The 19,603-nt window shown below is 32.1% G+C and overlaps 1 protein-coding gene across 1 annotated transcript in view; it reads right to left on the bottom strand.

Annotated features, from left to right (window-relative positions):
- The window catches only part of LOC145685726 (diacylglycerol O-acyltransferase 1-like), a 52,085-nt gene that overhangs the window by 14,788 nt on the left and 17,694 nt on the right, over positions 1 to 19,603 (bottom strand). Inside the window, exons 2-9 of the mRNA XM_081758222.1 lie at positions 16,360 to 16,488; positions 13,086 to 13,180; positions 12,698 to 12,750; positions 10,167 to 10,275; positions 8,939 to 9,088; positions 4,812 to 4,974; positions 3,760 to 3,868; positions 1,200 to 1,244 (exon numbers count right to left, since the gene is read on the bottom strand). Coding sequence (XP_081614348.1) covers positions 1,200 to 1,244; positions 3,760 to 3,868; positions 4,812 to 4,974; positions 8,939 to 9,088; positions 10,167 to 10,275; positions 12,698 to 12,750; positions 13,086 to 13,180; positions 16,360 to 16,488 — 853 coding nt within the window. The remainder of the gene's footprint in view (positions 1 to 1,199; positions 1,245 to 3,759; positions 3,869 to 4,811; positions 4,975 to 8,938; positions 9,089 to 10,166; positions 10,276 to 12,697; positions 12,751 to 13,085; positions 13,181 to 16,359; positions 16,489 to 19,603) is intronic.

Here is a 19,603-nt window from a genome sequence, read left to right as displayed (position 1 = left end):
ACAAACCTCTGGCCCCTCACCACCAACACGATAGCACGAAAAAGATTATGCCGAAAATGTATAACATGAACCGCCATGAATGGAAGAAAGTAGTATGGTTTGATTAGTTATCTTTCTCCTTATTTTTGAGAAGCCAAGTTTATGCATAACAAAGGTCTAAAGAGATGTATTGTCCGCACTGGCTATTTCATATCATCGAGGAATATCTGTGCTGGTCTGTTGATCCAGCTGTTGCCCTCAAAGAACTAATTACCGCCACTGATGAACCCCAATACCGCTTGCCAGTTCAATCCTCCCCCTGCTCCCTTCTCAACTTGAACATTATCGAACACTCCTGCTCAGTTTTTGAGCAGCGAATTTCGAGCAGATTACCTTCAATCATCATTGTTCACGCAACTGAGTGTTGAAATACATGAAGAATGGTTCACTATTCCTCTGGAAACTGTTGATGAATTATATGCCTCGATTTGGCGACAAATACAAGCTATACTTCAGAGTTTAGTAAGGCTTTGTAAGGTTATCTCCGTAGTTCACGATCAGGAATGTCCATAGATAGTTTTTTTTTTTTTTTTTTTTTTGGGGGGGGGGCAATTTTTCATTGAAACTAGCATATTCAAACATTACTTATATTTTAGATTTAAGAACGCTAAGTTGAATAACATTTAGTTTACAAAGCAAGTTATCTTGGTTGTGTAAAACCAACGCCAGTGTCTGGTACGACTTTTTTTTTTTTTCCTGTGGATGGTAAATTTGAGGGGAAAGGGGGATTGTGTCCAAGCACTTGAGAGGGATGGTACCACTGTTCATGAACAATGTGATGTAACTATTTTCGGGACGGTTAATGATGGTGGTGAGGTTTTAACGAAAGAAAGATTGCTTTTCGTTTAGTTAGTGTAATTTTGTGTTTCCTGGGAAGGGTCCTAATGAATTGTGTCAGCAATGTATTTTCAAACTGACATCTACATTTTGAGGGAATGATTGACTGGAAGTGGGGAAGGGTTTATGAAGAATGGACAGATTAACCTCTGTGCGTTAGGGGATTGTAAGAATGGTCAGGATGAGACGAAGATAGATCACTATTCAGTAAGTTTTAATACATGGGGAGAATACAGAGCTTTTAATGGATTGTAAATTTAATTAAACATTGATATTAAAAATAAATAAAAGTAAAATTAGAAATTAACACAAATTATACTTACAGCAAGTTTCAATAATCTTTCCGTAGCTTTCGCTAAATCCATGTTCTGAAATATGAAGAAGAAAATTAATTAACAGCTATTAATCACAATGTTTTTGCTCTTTAACAGAATGTTAACATATTTTAAATAAATCTAACGCCAGACAAATCTACAAAATCGCACGCAGGCAAAAACTAATGTCCATGGAGAAAGGGAAATGCACACGGCAGAACCGTATATCCAAGAGCCTAACCGGACAGAAGAAGAAATTGCTATAATGAAACTAAAGAAACACAAATCTCTAGGTATAGACGTAATTTCGACTGAGTTAATTTTAGCTTAAGGGGAAAAATTGTGGAACGAGATACACAAACTTATTCTCTTCTTCTGGAACAAGGAGGAATTGCCACAAGAGCGGAAGAATCAATCATTGTTCCAATTTATAAGAAAGGCGGTAAAACCGATTGTAATAATTTTTCGTGCATTTTCCTTCTATCAACAACCTTTAAAACCTTCTCAAACATTCTATTAGCAAGATTGACTCCATATGCAGATGAAATTATTGGAGATTACCAGTGCGGATTTAGGCGAAATCGATCAACTATCTACCAGATATTCATTATTCGACAAACTCGAAAAGAAATGGGAATACAATATCCCCGTACATCAATTATTTATTGATTTTAGGAAGGCCTACGACTGTTAGGAGAGATACATTATACAACATTTTTACAGAATTTGGAATACCGAAAAAGCTAGTTAGGTTAATTAAGATATGTCTAAATGAATCCCAAAATGAAGTCTGCGTAGGGAAATTTTTGTCCATGAGCTTTCAGGTCGAGAATGGCCTGGAACAAGGAGATGCGTTGTCGCCATTATTATTCAACCTGTTCTGGAGTACATATAAGGAAAATAAAAGACAACAATCAGGGCCTAGAGCTGAATGGTATTCACTAGGTTATGGCGTACGCTGATGATGTAAATATAATAGGAGATGATGGGAGATCAATGGAAAGAAATACAGCGGTCTTATTAAACGCTTGCAGCGACATGGGTTTAGAAGTAAATGCAGAAAAAAAAAACTAAATACATGAAGTTTCTCGCGATCGTAATAATGCGAATTGTGGATGCACTAAAATATCAAGTAATACTTTTACAACAAAGTGAATACTTTCAAATATCTAGGATCAATATTAACAGACCAAAATCATATTCAGAAAGAAATTAAATGTCGACGAAAAGCAGGGAATTCGTGTTATTATTCAGTTCAAAATCTCTTATCATCGCGAATTCTCTCGATGAATCTGAAGCTTAAATTATATAAAAAGATAATCTTACCTGTTATCCTGTATTATTGAGAAACATGGTCGCCTACTCTTAGGGAAGAACATAGAAAAAGTATTTGAGAACAAGATCTTGAGACGAATATTCGGACCCAAGAGGGATGGGAATGGGGAATGCGGAAACTTCATAACGAGAAATTGCACAATTTATACCGCTCACCAAGCATTGTTAGGGTCATCAAGTCTAGCAGGCTCAAGTGGGCAGGCCATGTAGTGAGAATGTAAGAAAGTAGGAACGTTTTCAAAGTTTTAACTGAAAATCCAATCGGAAAATCTAGGCGCCGATGGGAGGACAACATTAAGATAGATCTCGCAGAAATAGGAATACAAAGTAGAAACTGGATCCAGTTGGCTGAGGAAGTCAATGGAGAGCTTTTGTAAATGCGGCATTAAATCTCCGGGTTCCATAGGCCATAGAGTGAGTTAATTTTCTTTTCTACATGCACGCCTACTTATAACGGTAGTGTAAAAATACACATTTACTTTGCACATACAAGTACACCATAAAACTTGTTTTAATTTCTCTTTGATCAAATAAGTTTCGAACTATATATATAATGAATCAAGTTTTGTGATCTTTCCAAACAAAATTTCTTTTATTTTCATATCTATTTCATTTCATATATATATATATATATATATATATATATATATATATATATATATATATATATATATATATATATATATATCGATATTTTATTAATGTTCCGAGCTAAACAGCGAGGCACCGTAGAAAGCATAAAGGCAAACAAAGAAATAAAGAATTTTACAGAAACGTATATTGTAAAGGCTCAAATTAACGACTCAAGGCCAATCTTTTAAGTTTAAACGAACAATAAAACTAACGAATTACACAATATTTTAAGATAACAGATTACGATATACCGTTACCATCGTTTATTCGTCTCATCCTGTTGATCGAAATTAATATATATATATATATATATATATATATATATATATATATATATATATATATATATATATATATATATATATATATATATATATATATATATATATATATATTGTTTTTACAAACTTCTCTTTTTTTATGGCGTCATTTATTTCTGATAGCGCTGTAAAACTGAGCAAGTAAAGTTTATAACTAAAATCGTGAAACAATTTGACAACCAGTTAAAGAAAATGCAAACAAAATTTTGGAATAACATAATTTCACTAATAAAATAGCATTTTTTTTTTTTTTAATTACTGAAAGATCTTAATTTACTTACTGAAAATGGTATTAACGAGTTCTTTACGGATGGAATTATCCATTGCTGGAACAATGCTAGAACAACTTGAAGACCAACTATTACTTCTATCATACGCTTCACAAGAAACCTGAAAAAGAATCAAAATGCCAATCTTACAAAACACATAATTAACATGCTTTATTTCAGTGTTTCCCAAACTAGTCTGCAGAACCCCAGGGGCTGCCAGATATTGAAAGGAGGTCTGCGCGACATTTTATTTTCATTAAATTTTATCTTATTATATTGCTTACACCTGGGACTTTTGTGATGTACATTACCTAGTTTTCAATGAACTGAGAACAGAATATCCAAAGATAAAAGAAAGAAGAAAAAAAATACTAGAATTACGAACTTGGACTGAAGGATGCCTCACCCATCATATTAACCCTTGTCCGGACAAGCTATTTTTGTAACGTAGACTGCAACTGGGGCCTTACCAACTCTATTAGCCTTACCAACTCGATATGTTCACGACTTTAACTTCGACTAAAGATAGAACAATTCAGAATTTTATGTCATCGAAATATTTATGGTTATTGAGAAATTCGAGAAAAAATATGAAGCTACTGGGCCTGGGAGGCCCCGTTGCCCGGATAAGGGTTAAGTAAATGCTGATTTCATAATATTAGGCTTAACTAGTATGATCGTATTTTTTAAAAAATATCTTCACTTATAGCAAGATTACACTGTCATAAATGACAATTTAGTGTTGTAAAATTGCAATTTATCACTTCATTTTTTACGAGACGCAAAATATCCTTTTTTTTAATTTTTAATTTCATAGGAGAATGAATGTCAATCTGGTAATATTGGAGAGTATGCCAAATAGTGTTGTTTATCATATCAATTACTTCAAGAGTTATAAGGTCGTTAATATAAATAGTCCACCCTGCATATAAGACAAATAATACTAGACGCAAACTCTTGTCATCATATGTCACTATTGGCAACCAACACTATTCTATCCACCGAATAGAAGTTTCATAAAATGAAATTAAGAACGCATTGTTAATAACAAGAGTAAACTTTACCTTTTCCTTATTCTGCTCGTTCTTGGAAAGTTCAATTCGTAGCACAACGTCGGAGCTACAATATAGTAATAAATATCTTTCAAGTTTAGATTGTCAGGGTAATGGACGATCTTTTCTATTTGTCCATTTGCAATGTCACCATTTAATAGATCTTCAGTCGAATCTAAAAAAAAAAGAAGAAAGTTCTGCTTTAGTATCAGTCATGACTCTCTAAGTATTCTTCAATTATAAACCTTAAGTGTGTGAATTTAAATATTATATTGTTAATATGACGTAAGCTACATGTCTACTAAACTGTGTAAGGCATCTATCTACTAAATTTTTTTGTTTGTATTGCCAAAATTACAAGTAATTAGAAATTAACTAAACTTGCTTTTTATGTTTTGTTTTGTTTTGTTTCATAAATGTTCATTATATATTCAAGATTAAATACATTTCCAGCTTGAAATTTAAAATCAAGTTTTCGTTAACCATAAGGAGTGATAAGTATAATGAACTTCTAATCGTCTGATTGTAACAAGTTTTTTTTTTCTTTCAATTTCATTTCATTTTATTTCGTCTTTATAATCATACATATTTGCACGAATTCGTGCGTATGAATAAGACTCGTCAAAGTACGAGATACATAAACATACATACTTGTAACATATACATACCGATTGAATTAAAATACTAGGCTATATTTACGATAAAAAATAAACACAAAAAATAGATATCAGTAATTAAGTTCATTTACACATCTAGGAATTCATTTACAGAATAAACGCAGTGCTGTAACAGATAGGTTTTCAGTAATCTCTTGAATTCTCCGTTTTGTTCTATCATTCGATTATACTGAGGAACTTTATTATATAATATGATACCCATAATTACTTCGCCTTACATGATAAACACTGATACACAAAGTCCAACCTATTTAAGAGAATGGTAACAGGAAGGAAAAAAAAATTCAGAAACTTAAAAATAAAGGATATTTTCGATATTTTATCTTCCACTGCATCATCTAACTATACCGTATTTTACGGACTATAAGACGCACCTTTTTTTATTTTTTTTAAATACCGTAACATTGTCCAGTTTTTCGCATAGTTTACAGTCTGTATATTCTAGTCCGTGGTTCTGGGTTTATGATGGCGGGGCAACTCATGTTCGTCGCATCGGTGCAGTGCTGTTGCCAGTTGAATCCAATATTGCCAGATAGGTTTACCGCGGCATCGAATATATGGCCATTTTTAAGACTGGCGGGAATCTTCAATAAAACACTCGAAAAAAAAAAAAAAAAAAAGTGCCTCTTATAGTCTATAAAATTCGGTAACTGATGTTCAAGTCTTATTAACCTCTTTAAGTTAAGTTCCTTCAACGAAATTAATTCATTTTAATATTAGAGAACAGTTTTAATAATATTTTTTAATAATATTATTTTAAAATAATAATAATAAGCATTAATTGGATAAATTGGAAGATAACAAACTAGGTTTTCTTTATATTAATAATATGCTGTACCTAGATCATAAAATTATTGAATATCATTATGGTCGTACATTGCATTCAAGTGAAACTGACATTTACTAATGTAAGGAGAGCAGCTATAGCTCATCGATTTATGAAAATACACGAAAACCAACTAATAATAATAATAATAATAATAATAATAATAATAATAATAATAATAATAATAATAATAATAATAATAGAATAATTAAATTCTTGCACCGATCTGAAACTATACTTGGTCATATACAGCTATTGTTCTGTGTTATTTTGAGAAGTATTTATTCTGACATCAATGGGAGGGATATATGAATTTAAATTAATGTCTCACTCTATGTATTATCTTTATTACGATTTTGTATCATAATACTTACAGAATAGAATACGAAACGCATAAAGTAGGAACATGAATCAATATAAAGTGAATTTAATTCCTGTATATAATTGAAAGAAAATGAAAAATAAAGAAAGAGAAAAATAAAAGACGTCCAACTTAGTAACGTCATATGAAAACTTGTCTAGCTTTGGTTCGTTGTCTTTATACTACACATTTGAACAAATCTGATGGAGAATAACAGCTTGTGACGAAATAAACAATATATTTAATGTTAATAATACTGCATCTCCATTAGGGAAATTAAGAATTATGTGTAATTGGCTTAACTCCTACGGAACTTGGCAGACGGGAGTTCATCTTTACCTGTAAGTTGCACGGTTCTTTCATTATCTACTATATACTTCAGTCCCATTTCATAGCGTGGGCTTCTTCAGAGAAACTAATTTCCTGAGATCAAACGAATCTTCTTTACATGCTAGTTAGGTAAGTACGAATATTTCTTTTTTCGTCCTGCATTTATATTAAATAAGATTTAATTGGTACGATCACTGAAAAGAATAATTCATGCACAATTACGAACGGTTACAGATTTGCATATATTTGATTTTTTTTCTTTTTTTTTTTAATGTTGCAAACTACCAATTTTTTTTTGACATGTAAAGCTTGTTAAACGTGAACAAATTTTAATACTCCGAGGTATAGTTTACTAATTTTCAGATTGGTCAGAAGGTAATAATAGAATCTCACTGTTTATCAAGAGTACATTTACCTAGGTTTAATTTTAATTCTTTAGTTCTGACGAAATAAGTTCATGGATTATTCTTTCTAGTACCTACGATGTTTTATGTAGGATGTTAAATTTGTCAATAGTGTATTTTGATTCAATTTTAAATGCTTGAGTAATCCAGAAAACTGCTGATTTCTCATCCTTCAGAGTCCTGGACATGTTCATTTATTCTGTTATTGGTATTTCTTATCGTCACAAATATGCATGAAAATTGGCAGGCACATAAAACTGAGTAAATGTCCAAATTTATTTTTCCATCCATGAAATATAGCAACTTTTAAAATCAGTAAAATATTTTAAGTCTTTTTGGCGATTTAAAAATTACTCTAAAGCCATATTTCTGTGTTACTACAAAATTGTCTTATAAGAAAACAAATAAATAATTGAAAACAGTATCTACTTCGGTGTTCAAAATGGTTATTGTAAATGTAGGTCAGATAAATGAAATAAAAAAACGAACACTTCAAATAAAAATAAATAAAGGCAAAACAAAACAATAACGCTAGTCAAATATCCAACAATATAAAAATAGATGCACATATTCTATGGCGGTTAATAGGGATATCAAAATTTTTATAATGGTTTCACCAATTAAATCTTATTCGATACAAATTTACGACTAGAAAAATGTATACTCGTACTTACTTTAACGCAGAAGAATAAAATTAGTTTGTAGGGAAGAAAGAAGTGCAAGATTTAACCTTAGTGAATTCGTTCCTCTGGAAGAGTTCATCATGGCAGCAAACGCGCGAGTGAAATATAAGGCAGATGATAAAACGACAAGGCAACTTATAGGTAAAATCTTTTATGAGACAGTTGCGCACAATATTAAATGTGTACCATTCTACTAATTTAAATTGTGAAGAAAGAAAAAAAAAAAAAAAGCTTGGGAGGAGTTTCCTCTTTTTCATTCAGAACGGAATTCTAAATGTCCGTTAAGATAATTCCATAAAAAGAGGTCCTTGAAATACCATAGCTAGCCAGTTGCTATAAATAAACTTTTCTTTGTAAATTTTCCACTACTGTCTTAAACACGACTTATGACTTTTTTATGTTAGAAACTGTTGAAAGATTGTAAATTTAAGATATGGGTAAAAATTGTTCTAAACAGAACTATACATTGCTTGACTCAAGTGACCCCGCGTAGCGTAGTCGCTAATGCTCTCGCCTTCGGTCCGAGCGGTCCCGGGTTCGATTCCCGGTGGAGGCACGGTCGAAAAAGTGTAAAAAGGTTTTTTAGGCCAGCCACCCTGAATGAGTTTTCCTTGGTTTTCCTCATTCACACCAGGCAAATGCCGGGATGGTACCTAACTTATAGATCCCAGGCCACTTCCTTCCCTCCCCAATCTTTTCCTTTTTCCTTTTCCACGGATAGCGTGCTTGCCGAGGGACGTTATCCCTCAAATGTGACGGGCCTTCGATACCGAAAGCCCAGAAGTCTAAAATCCTATATCCCTGCTTGACTCAATCTAATTACTCTTACATATATTTTCAAAGAAAAGAAAAACTTACTAAAATTATGCATTGTTAAGCTCTGTCTTCGTAAGTGTTTCTTCTTCAATGCCATTTCACGACTATTCCGACACCACATGTTCACCTGCACATACGACCAGAGTTTCAGAAATAAAACACAATATATAGAACACACTGACGAAGCTCCAACTGTAGAAAGAAAAAGAAGAAAATAACTAAATTTTCATCTTAATGTACTCCATCGTAAATTTCTCAAACTCTTGTAATATATATTCTTATTATAGTTCGGGACAATATTTAGTATCAGTTAGAACAAAATTCTTAAGCTAAATGTTAACATTCTGAAGACTTAATAGGCACACAGGGATGTAAGATTGGGTTAAAAATATTATAATACCACTAATAAAAACTTTGTATTTAAAGTTAATTACGGTTATCTTTATGATTTTCCCTTTTAACCATTTTGAAGATTTAAAACAAAACATTCAGAGTTTATATGAAGTATTCAGTGTAAATACACAGTTGTGATAGTGAAACCATAGGAGAGATTTGAGAATTTGATTCCATATTATATAAAACATTTTTTTTTTAAAATAAGAATTTGTTCTGAATTTGTGATATTCAAGATTGAGTTTGAAACCCACGGCAAATCAATTTTCAAGATGGAAATAATAAAAATCTATTAATTGTGTATTTTATTCTGTAGATGAGTTACTTAACGAAGAACAGAAACAACTGTTTCAAACCAGTTATGACTGTGTTTTACTCAATTTCGTTCATGGAAATAGGACGCTTATATATTGTAATAAATTAATTATCTGTAAACATAACATGCACTGATCAAGTTAACGTTTCCTGACATTTTCTATACAGGTGGAATTTGCACATGCATTTGGTATACTGAACGAAATAAATGATCGTGCAGCAAAATACAACAATGTAAATTCATCTAGATTGTCCAGTTTTAAGATTTCAACACATCATCGTTCTCTCATTTTAGTTTTGAAATTTGAGACGCCGAAATGCGCTGTTTGTTGCGGAGCTCTTTGTACGTAGGCGCACGAGTAATACAAGAGACAGTACCCGCGTAACACATACATACTATGTTACACTAGTGCCATCTGTTGACACACTCATGAATGCATTTGAAAATATACCTGACATTTTATTTCAATGCTCAAATTGGTGTGCTTGATTTCTCTGTAGAACAACACTATCTAACAATAAAATAACTAACTGTTAGTCAAAAGATAAAGTCAGTACTTACTTAGACTGAATCCGGTGTTTTTCAAGTTGATAACCACCATTGGCATTAGAACCATCAATAACAAGTTTGCTATGTGTGCCACCATTCCTGTTTTACTAGTTATAATTTCCTGAAAAGACACATTTCATTCATACTTTTCAGACAAAAAAGCTTAGACAAATAGAAAATAATAATAATAATAAAAAAGGCCTACTTGCGAAACACCAAAACTTGGTAAAATATATTTAATATGTTATTAATATTTTGATATCTAAATTATTATTGAGTTACGAGAATCTAGGTCCTAATGTATTTACCAATGTTTCCAAATTTTACACAGTATTAAAGAGCGTTGATCACCACAAACTTACTTGGCCAGGAATTGAACCAAGGACCCTACGTACCAGAGGTAAGCGCTCTACCACTGAGCCACCGTGCCTCTAGATATATATATAAAATTGTGCCCTGGAGAATTTTGTATTGATACTGATACCCATAGGTAATCACGTAATACGAGTGTAGTACTGTCGGGTTGTCACCGGCTGGGTGAATAATACGAATGCTTACTGTACAATACAGTCGGTAGTTCGCTTCATGAAATGTGTGCATCCGGTATCAGTATTTTCATTGCCATAATCAATCAAAACTGGCTTGAATTTTGCACCTCAAATATCATTACCTAGTTACTGCGAACCAACAATTTCCCTTACTAGTTCCTTGTGCCAAAAAAATATAATGAAGATTGATTACGAGGTAAGTGTTGGTTTATATATAGAATGAACTGGAGAAAGTATGATATCTCATTCTGATAGTTTCCACGGTGATCGCAATTTTTCCCCTACACAACACGATTTAAGAATTCTAATATATAGCAGACAGGTGATATGTTACTTTCGACTATAAATAATATACTGAGAAATTTTTAGCTGTCCAATATTTAAATGATAATTATGAAAACCAGTAAAAGCTAAAGCGTGCAATCACGGCAAATTGAAGAACGAACGACTGCGAGCAGGTGCTTATACAGGGCGGATCGCTAACGTATATCCAAATTTTAACAGATAAGTCCTCTATGGACAGGAAAAAAAAAAAGTTTATATGAATATATACGTAATACCACACTCTTACGGAGATATACAGGGTATTCGAGAATATGCTCAATAGACAAGACTCAATAGTACAGGAAACAGACTGTCATCGTTCAGATGGCTGGTCAATTTGAACACTTCCCTGATAACGCTGTGCACAGTGTGGGACCATGTCTTTGCTCTCTATCGAAAGATATGTGAAAGGTTGCAATAATTTGTTTTATTAGTTTTATTCTTTTCAATAATTGAAGGCTTTCAAGAATATTTATAACTAGCATCAATTACCTGCTTCGCTGAGTTAAATTAAGAAAAAATAGTAATATGTTCCGTTAGTCAGTCACTTTTTACTATTACTAGAGCGCTCTCTGATATCGGTCATTTTCGATGATTTTATATTATATATATACACCCTCCACTGAAAGTGTCACTGTTCATCTCAGTGACCCCGAAAACCATGGATTTGACACTGATATAGGTCATTTTCGATCATTTTTATAAATATCTTCTTCCTCCACCTTCCCTAAGTTGCAGTACTGAATTTGCATTTAAACGGGATCGGAATTGTCACTGTTCATCTTAGCAACCCCGGAAACTATGGGTTCGACACAAATATTGGTCATTTTAATGATTTTTATGTATCGCCTCCTCCCGCAGATGTGTTTCTCCCCTTCCCTCTCCTAAATTGGATCGTCAAAGTGATATGACAAAAATCGACCCGGCCCGAAACTCATCTGTATTGAAAATTTGATCGAGATCGGTAGGGTGCTTCAAGAGTTATTAAGTTTATATATATATATATATATATCCCTGCACTAAGTTCTACCGTCCAAGTGATATCATATAAACTACCCCAGGTCCAAACCCCATCCATGGTGAAAATTTGATTGAGATCGATCGGACGGTTCAAGAGTGATGAAGTCACAAAGATAGTCACTTTCATTTTTTTTTTTACATGTATCTCCTCCCTCCCCCTCCTCTACGTTCCACCGTCAAAATGAAATGATAAAAACACTCCCAGGCCCGAACCTCATCTATGTTAAAAAAATTGATCAAGATCGGTTAGGTGATTCAAGAGATTAATAGTCACGAACATAGTCACTTTCAATTTTATAATATAATTAATGCATCTATATACATTATTAATAATTGTATAGTTATTATTTACTAAACTATGTAAATCTATTATTTATGTAATCCATACCTGTTTGAGATTGTCAACGTCAATCCATACATAATTCATTTGATATATATCTTTTTTTTTTTTTTTTTTTACTAATGTTCAATTTAGGAGGACCTCGCGTTCCGCGGACCACACTTTCAGAAACACTGATCTAGAGAATCAGTTTCTACTTTATGTGACAACTACTTCGGAGCATATTAAGGTTTCATATGACAAATAACAACTGAACTGACAGATGTATAAAACTTAGAAAGAGAGAGAGAGAGAGAGATTTTAAAACTTACCAAAGCAATGCCCTTTTCTAAGAGCAGAGTCAATACAACAGGTACATTTGAATCTGCAAGAAGAAAGAGAATGCAAGGATGTATTAGTATTTTCTCAATGCGCTTTTATTTTACATATATACGTATTAAAATAGAATAGATAAAAATAATTATTTTAAATCAGTTTAAATTCAAACTGCAACATACATATTTACCAACTAATTACTATTTAATTAAGATTGAAATAAATGAAAAGATTGAATTAAAATGAATTGACGTTTAGTATACCACCAGAAGTGTACAAAAGTGTAAATAATGTCAAATAGACTAGAAATTTCTAATGATATTCACTGTTTAAATAATTCCCTCATATATTATGTGGTCTTTCATAAAGTTCCTTTCTACTTACATAACAAAAGTGTTAGTGATGGGTACTCTCCACTCCCTTCGTGTCGTCCAGTTAAAACAATTAGCCATTGCTCTGGATCTACCCGTACACCGTATCTGTATTGAAAAGAATACGTTTACATTGTATAACTAACATTTTCTCTAAAAACCATAAGTAAAGATCAAATTAATTTAGAAATATTTTTCGTAAGGCTATACAGCACAGGTTCTGTTATTTATATCATAAACTCATATGATACACTGTGTAAATAAATTTTCTTGAAGTATTCTAGTTTGCACTCATTTTACTATTTTCCCGTAAATTTATTTTACCGTCAAACTGAATGTATCGTATATTTCTTGGTTTACAAAACCTAACTACGTCAATTAGCTGGACATTTCCCCACAACGATCAATGTTATTTGTATGGCCTTCTGATGAAAAATGATTGGTAGCAACAGTGTTCTCATTTCTAGTTAGAACCTTTCGTGTTTCTCATATGTTCCTAAAATTATCTTACATATTCTTTCCTACAAGTATTTTTGGCCACTTTGCACAATCACTTATCAGTGTCACGAACTTTCTATCGTATTCACTAAATTTGTCTCAAAAGCAGATTTCTGGGAAGGAAATTGCTACCAAGTTGTAATCAAGTGTCTGTCAAATTCAGAGCCCATTGCCTTTTTTTTTTTTTTTTTTTTTTTTTTTTTTTTTTTTTAATTATTATTCATACAACATAAACGTAGAGTTACCATATGTCAGCATTTATGCAGACATGTCCACCTTTTGAAAGTACAAAATTCTGTCCATACACATTTTACAAAATTCTCTGTCTTGCCCGCGTTCTCTAAGCTCAAGTATATTGTCCCAATAGATAGTCTTTTTTCAAATCACTATTTGAGTTTAGCGTCCCTTCCAGCAGCGAGACTATGAGACGTGGATCTACAGCTTAACGTGGGATCCGAACCACATGAGTTCCCGGCCAGTAATGTGGTCTATTGTATTGGGTAACAGCGCTCAAGAGGAATAGCTATCTTGACATGACAATCACAAACGTAGCAAGTTGCGTCGGCTTCTTTTTCCGGTTCTTCCGTATCAATACTTCCGGTTTTTTCTGCCGAGCTTTGCTATGCTATTACTTTGTAGGCATATTATCATATTTAAAAATTAAAAGGTTAAATCTAGGTACACTGTGAATCTATTTTTTATTATTGTTGTTATTCCATTTATTATTATTATTATTATTATTTATTTATTATGCGGGAAGTTAATGTTTATATAACGAGTTAGGTGGAATTATATCAGCACATTGGCATTTCAAAACATAATTATTCTACATAAACCTGTATTCAGAATACAAAGATGAAATAACAATCGTAGAGAAAGGATAAGCCATTCAAACAAATCTGCATAAAATCACATTAACACTTCATACTTATTATAAGGTTAAAAAGAATCTCCAACGAAACAATTCTCTGGTGGTTATTTGTCCCAAAATAGGAATCACACTCTTTGCTACTGTTTTAATTTTCTTTCTTTCTTTTTAAATTCATATTACTGGACAAGTCAGTATACAACTCCAATCACTAGAATGTAAGAAATCAATAATTAATAGTGCTTCGAAGAACAGTCACAAGAACATTTGTATTTTCCCGACCTTCCACAATGAAAATAATACAACGAGTAAAAAGATATATCTGTGCGGAAAAGATTCGCATATGCGGAAACTTTTACTAATTATGAATGTATTTACGAATTTAACGTTTGAGCTCACTTTTCTCAAACATGAATTTCCACCTAAACGTTTTGATATCTCACAATGACGTCACAAAATTGCTAACATGTGCTGTTTATGTTAAATTTCACTGCAGTGATAATTTGCGAAATTGATCGTTAGTTATTTACGACCTTTTGCCCAATGTGCATTAATCAGTGGAAAAGTTATTTTAATGTTTGCGTTAAGTGATATAATAAAGTTTCTGCCAAACAAATCAACCCAATACAATATGAACTGTGTACGCTATCTAAATAAGGTTACTATTACGTCTACTTAATGACAAGTATGAAAAATGTGCAACTTGTAAAGACAACATTAAACAATAGGAACAAAAAACTATTATTTATGTACAGATAATTTGGTAAGCTTAACTTTCAGAAAAGAATGTATTCACCTTATTAAAAACTACGAACATTTCTTACATTTTTTTGAAAAGGAAGGACAGAAGAAACACAAAAATAAAAATGCTATTCCAAAAAACAAACGATGATAACTTTCAGATCCTTAACAACAAGCAACTTTGTTACTTATCCTTTAAAAAAATGTTATCGGATTCACTTCCAATCGCAAGTTGAACCAAATGGATTATCAAAGAGAACAATAATTTTTGTTGATTCAATGCTAGCAATACGTTGAGAATTCCATTTTAGAAATAGTTGTTGGTTTTAGAGAAATCACCTAAGATTTGTATAAAAATTCTATTTAAAAAATTAAATCGGTAAAGATGTAATTGTTAAAAAAACTAAAGTTAGGTTTAGTGCTTATTTGCATTTAAATCTAAATACTTTTAAACATAAAAAAGACAAAAACCACTTTACTTGCAATGCATTACAAATCTCCATGCAGCCTGACATACTAAAAGCAATACAAAATTTACCACGTTTCTTTTCCTTGTTTTTCGTAAGTGAAAGGAGATAATGAAACGTAACTTATTACAATCATAGATAATGTTATTCTAGAACAGAAAATATGAACCTGAAGAATTTTTCAGTGTTGCCATCCATAGAAATTACAGTGTTCCCAGAATAACATTTTCCCCAAAATTAAGTTTTTAAATAATAGTCGAATTTAGTTTGTAATAAATAAAATAGTTTTAACATACAGTTATAAAATTAAATAATAATGCTATTTAAAAAGTAGTTAACAGGATACCAAAACAACATGATACGTAATCAAATGCAGTTGAGATCGTTCCTTTAGTCGCTGCCTTAAACTTAGATTTTGAGGGAAATGTTATTTTGGTAATACTGTAATTTCTATGGATGGCAACACTGAAAATTCTGCAGATTCATATTTTCTATTGTAGAATAACATGATCTATGATTGTGGTGAGTTGCATTTTATTATCTCCTTTCACTTATGAATAAACATGCAAAAGAAAAATGGTAAATTTTATATTACTGTATTTTTAGTATGTCAGACTCTTAAGGTGAAATACTAGTCTCACTTTTACCATTCTAACGCTTACTTTATATTCAAATATAGGAAAAACAACCATTATTGCAATTAAATGACTTACTTAATGAAATTTTCCAAAAGCAGTCTGACTCCACCTATTGTTAGTAAGAGGAAACCCCAATTCACGAAGCCAGTGAAATTATCAAATCCAGAAGACCATGAAAATAAAGAATCTCTTGGTTTATGGCATCTGAAAAATAAAGAAATGAAATTACATATGATTTTTTCGCAAACACTTCAAAGAGTTTCTAACTACTAAAATACTTTTCTTTCTTTCTTGTTGTGTCTTTCTTTTTTCTTTTCTTTCTTTCTTTCTTCTTTCAGCCTTTTAAAAGTTGTGTTTTATCTCAGCTGAAGATTAAGTTCTGTGTTGGGAAACATATTTTTTGGAAAAAAAAAAAATGGATAAGATAATTTGTGCTTAAGTGAATTTTAAGAAGACAAATTATTAAAATGTTTTTGTTAGAATAACTTGGCCTAAGGGACAAGATTAACAAATGAACAAGACCTCTCAATTGTTTAAAGCGTAATAAAGTTGAGAATATAAGGAGGATACAGGCTGGCGAAGGTAGAACGGAGGCAGCCATAACAAGTGGAGAAGTTAATCAGTCATGTGGGTGAGAGGACTCCACACACTCATGTAAGATCATTTCCTATTTGTAAAACTTAACTGAAAAAAACTCTGAGCAAAGAAAGTTACGTCTCCTTGCGAAATCAGTTTGGTAACCAAAATTTATATTTTGTTAATGTTCTCTCATTTTTTGTATATCTTAATAATCCATTGTGTGAATAAAATTAAAGACTAAATTTTTTTTTTTTTTTTGCTAAATTAGGTTCTTTTACTAACTTCCATAAAAAAAATCCCTAATAATTATATGACAGCGTAAAATACTGTCTACCAATACTCAAAAATTTTGTACTATCATTTTTAATAATCATGGCTCCCCTGGCGACAAAAATCTGTTTCTCAACACAGTTCTAATCCAAAAGACATTTTAAAAGTATTCAGGATACAACTTACTAACATACTAAATAAGTAAATGAACCACACCAATAAGGGGAAATGTAAAAGACTTGTATTTTGATTACAGTGAAATTATAAACTCCACTGATTACTCTTACCTTGCATGCGACTGAGGCAGTACTCGAGCAGACAGTTCTACGAAATTTTGACAGATTTCTTACATTTTCAGGTTAGGTTAAAGCTTTCATATTAGTTCTACCAAATTTTGACAGATTTCATATATTTTCTGTTCACTAAATTACTTATATTCACTCTCTCATTCCTTCACGAAATATTATTATATATATATATATATATATATATATATATATATATATATATATATATATATATATATATATATATATATATATATTAGGGTAATCCAAATTTATATGGGGAAAAATAAATTTAGGAATTTCTTTGGACTCACCCCCTAAAATGGTTCCATATGGAACCAAATTAAGCCAGGAGAAAAATTAGATCCATTGAATAATTTTAAATGGTACCCCAAACGACCTAAAATTTTGAATGCGTTTACAATACATGTGTATGGGGAAAAGCTGGAATAAACTCTTGTAATTTAGAAACGGCTCAAGGGAATGAAAAGATATCTTGGATAATGGAACTAGAGGAAGAGACCAACTTAATCTTGTATACGTTACCGTGACGGCCGTCTTGAAGTCCGCCATCTTGAATTCACGTCAAAATTTTCAAATAGGAAGAGGGTCATGTGACATATCTTTTTGAGGTAGCATTTCACCAGATGCACAAATCTTGTATTATTTTCAAGTTACCTATATTCATGTAAGAGTTATTACGTGTGAAAAACAAAATGCTTCATGTAATGTTATTTTATTGCAATTATGGAACACAGATACATAAGAATTTTGGAAGTCTTTTACATAAACTGAAACAAACTGCTTGTTTCGCTTTGAACTAAGTTTTTTTTTTTCCATCAAGATGATTCATAGATCATTGTGAGGAAAAAGAAAAATTATATCTTGGAATAAATTGAAATATCCCTTATTTATGTAGTATCTTTCTGGTAAGTTATGAATCTTATTTGCTACATAGTTCACTTTGTCGCATATAGGGAAAGATTGTCTGTGGGCCTTTATTATCTGCAAAAGAAACTGTTTGCGTTTCGTAAGAACGTTGTTGTAATCTTCTATTACTTACACTCCCCTTTCTGCACACCGTTTGTTACGTGGATGAATTAAACTATTGTCTTTCCTTGAAGATAGTCATTGTTATTTGGCCATGAAGTCGGATCATACTCGAGAAACCCTTTGGTATTTTAAATCTCTCGAGGAAAATTGTTTGTTGTAACAAAATCAATGATTTCTCTTTTCACAAGAATTTTTATGGTATCATCTCTTGCCACGGTTTCCCCTTATAGTTTTAATTCTTTCAACCATTTTTTGCTTTTCCATTACGGTAACTCCATCAAAAAACCCCAATGCTACGTGTTCCTCCGTCAAGTACCAAAATCGGCGTGAAAATTTAGAAAGAGCCACTTCAGATAATTCAACATCTATTTGTCTTTAACTGTACTAATCGTTCATAAAATGTAGATCTTGTAATGGTGAATGGGATGTTTGATCACATTTAAGCCAACTGTGAACATATAGTCGGATCAGAAAGTGCATACTCTCCGAAGACCCGTTTCTATTTGCTTCGTTAAACGAAATTGTTGGCGAAACAGAAATATTTTAAATAGTAGCTTGCTTTTCCCATCCACCTTACATGGTGAATTGCTCCAGGCAAACGAAAGAAAACTCCTCAAGAAGGATGCCACCCAAGAATATGATGGTCAGTTCTAAAAATTCCCTGTAATCTTCTCTGCAGTGTCCTGCATCCACAAGTTTGATAGCAAAATTCAACACTTCATTTCTTACATTGGAAATATTGTTTGTTACATCATCATCATCATTAATTCCTGGAATAAAGTTAGTGCAATCTATTCTAGACCACTCGTTCTGAAAACACTACAATAGGAGAACGTCCGGTCCAGATGCAAACGAAATACAACAATTATCATATACACATTTTAAAACTAATTCATAAATGTGGTGTATACAAGGAAGGTATAGAAGGTTATTTTGGAGCTACTGCTCTAGCAGAATGCAAGCACCGTTGACAAGACCCATATTGCAAGGAGTAGTGTCATAATAAACTGCTTGCACGAACTTTACCAAGTTCCATTCTTCAAGCGAATGTACTATAGTAGAATCAATATGTTCTTCTCTTGATGACGACAAAATGGGAACACCAATTAGCCTCTCATGACCATCTCCTG

This window comes from Thermobia domestica, chromosome 1 (genome assembly GCF_964235325.1).
Source record: "Thermobia domestica chromosome 1, izTheDome1.hap1.1, whole genome shotgun sequence".
NCBI lineage: Eukaryota > Metazoa > Arthropoda > Insecta > Zygentoma > Lepismatidae > Thermobia > Thermobia domestica.
This window is presented reverse-complemented; position numbering and strand designations above follow the sequence as displayed.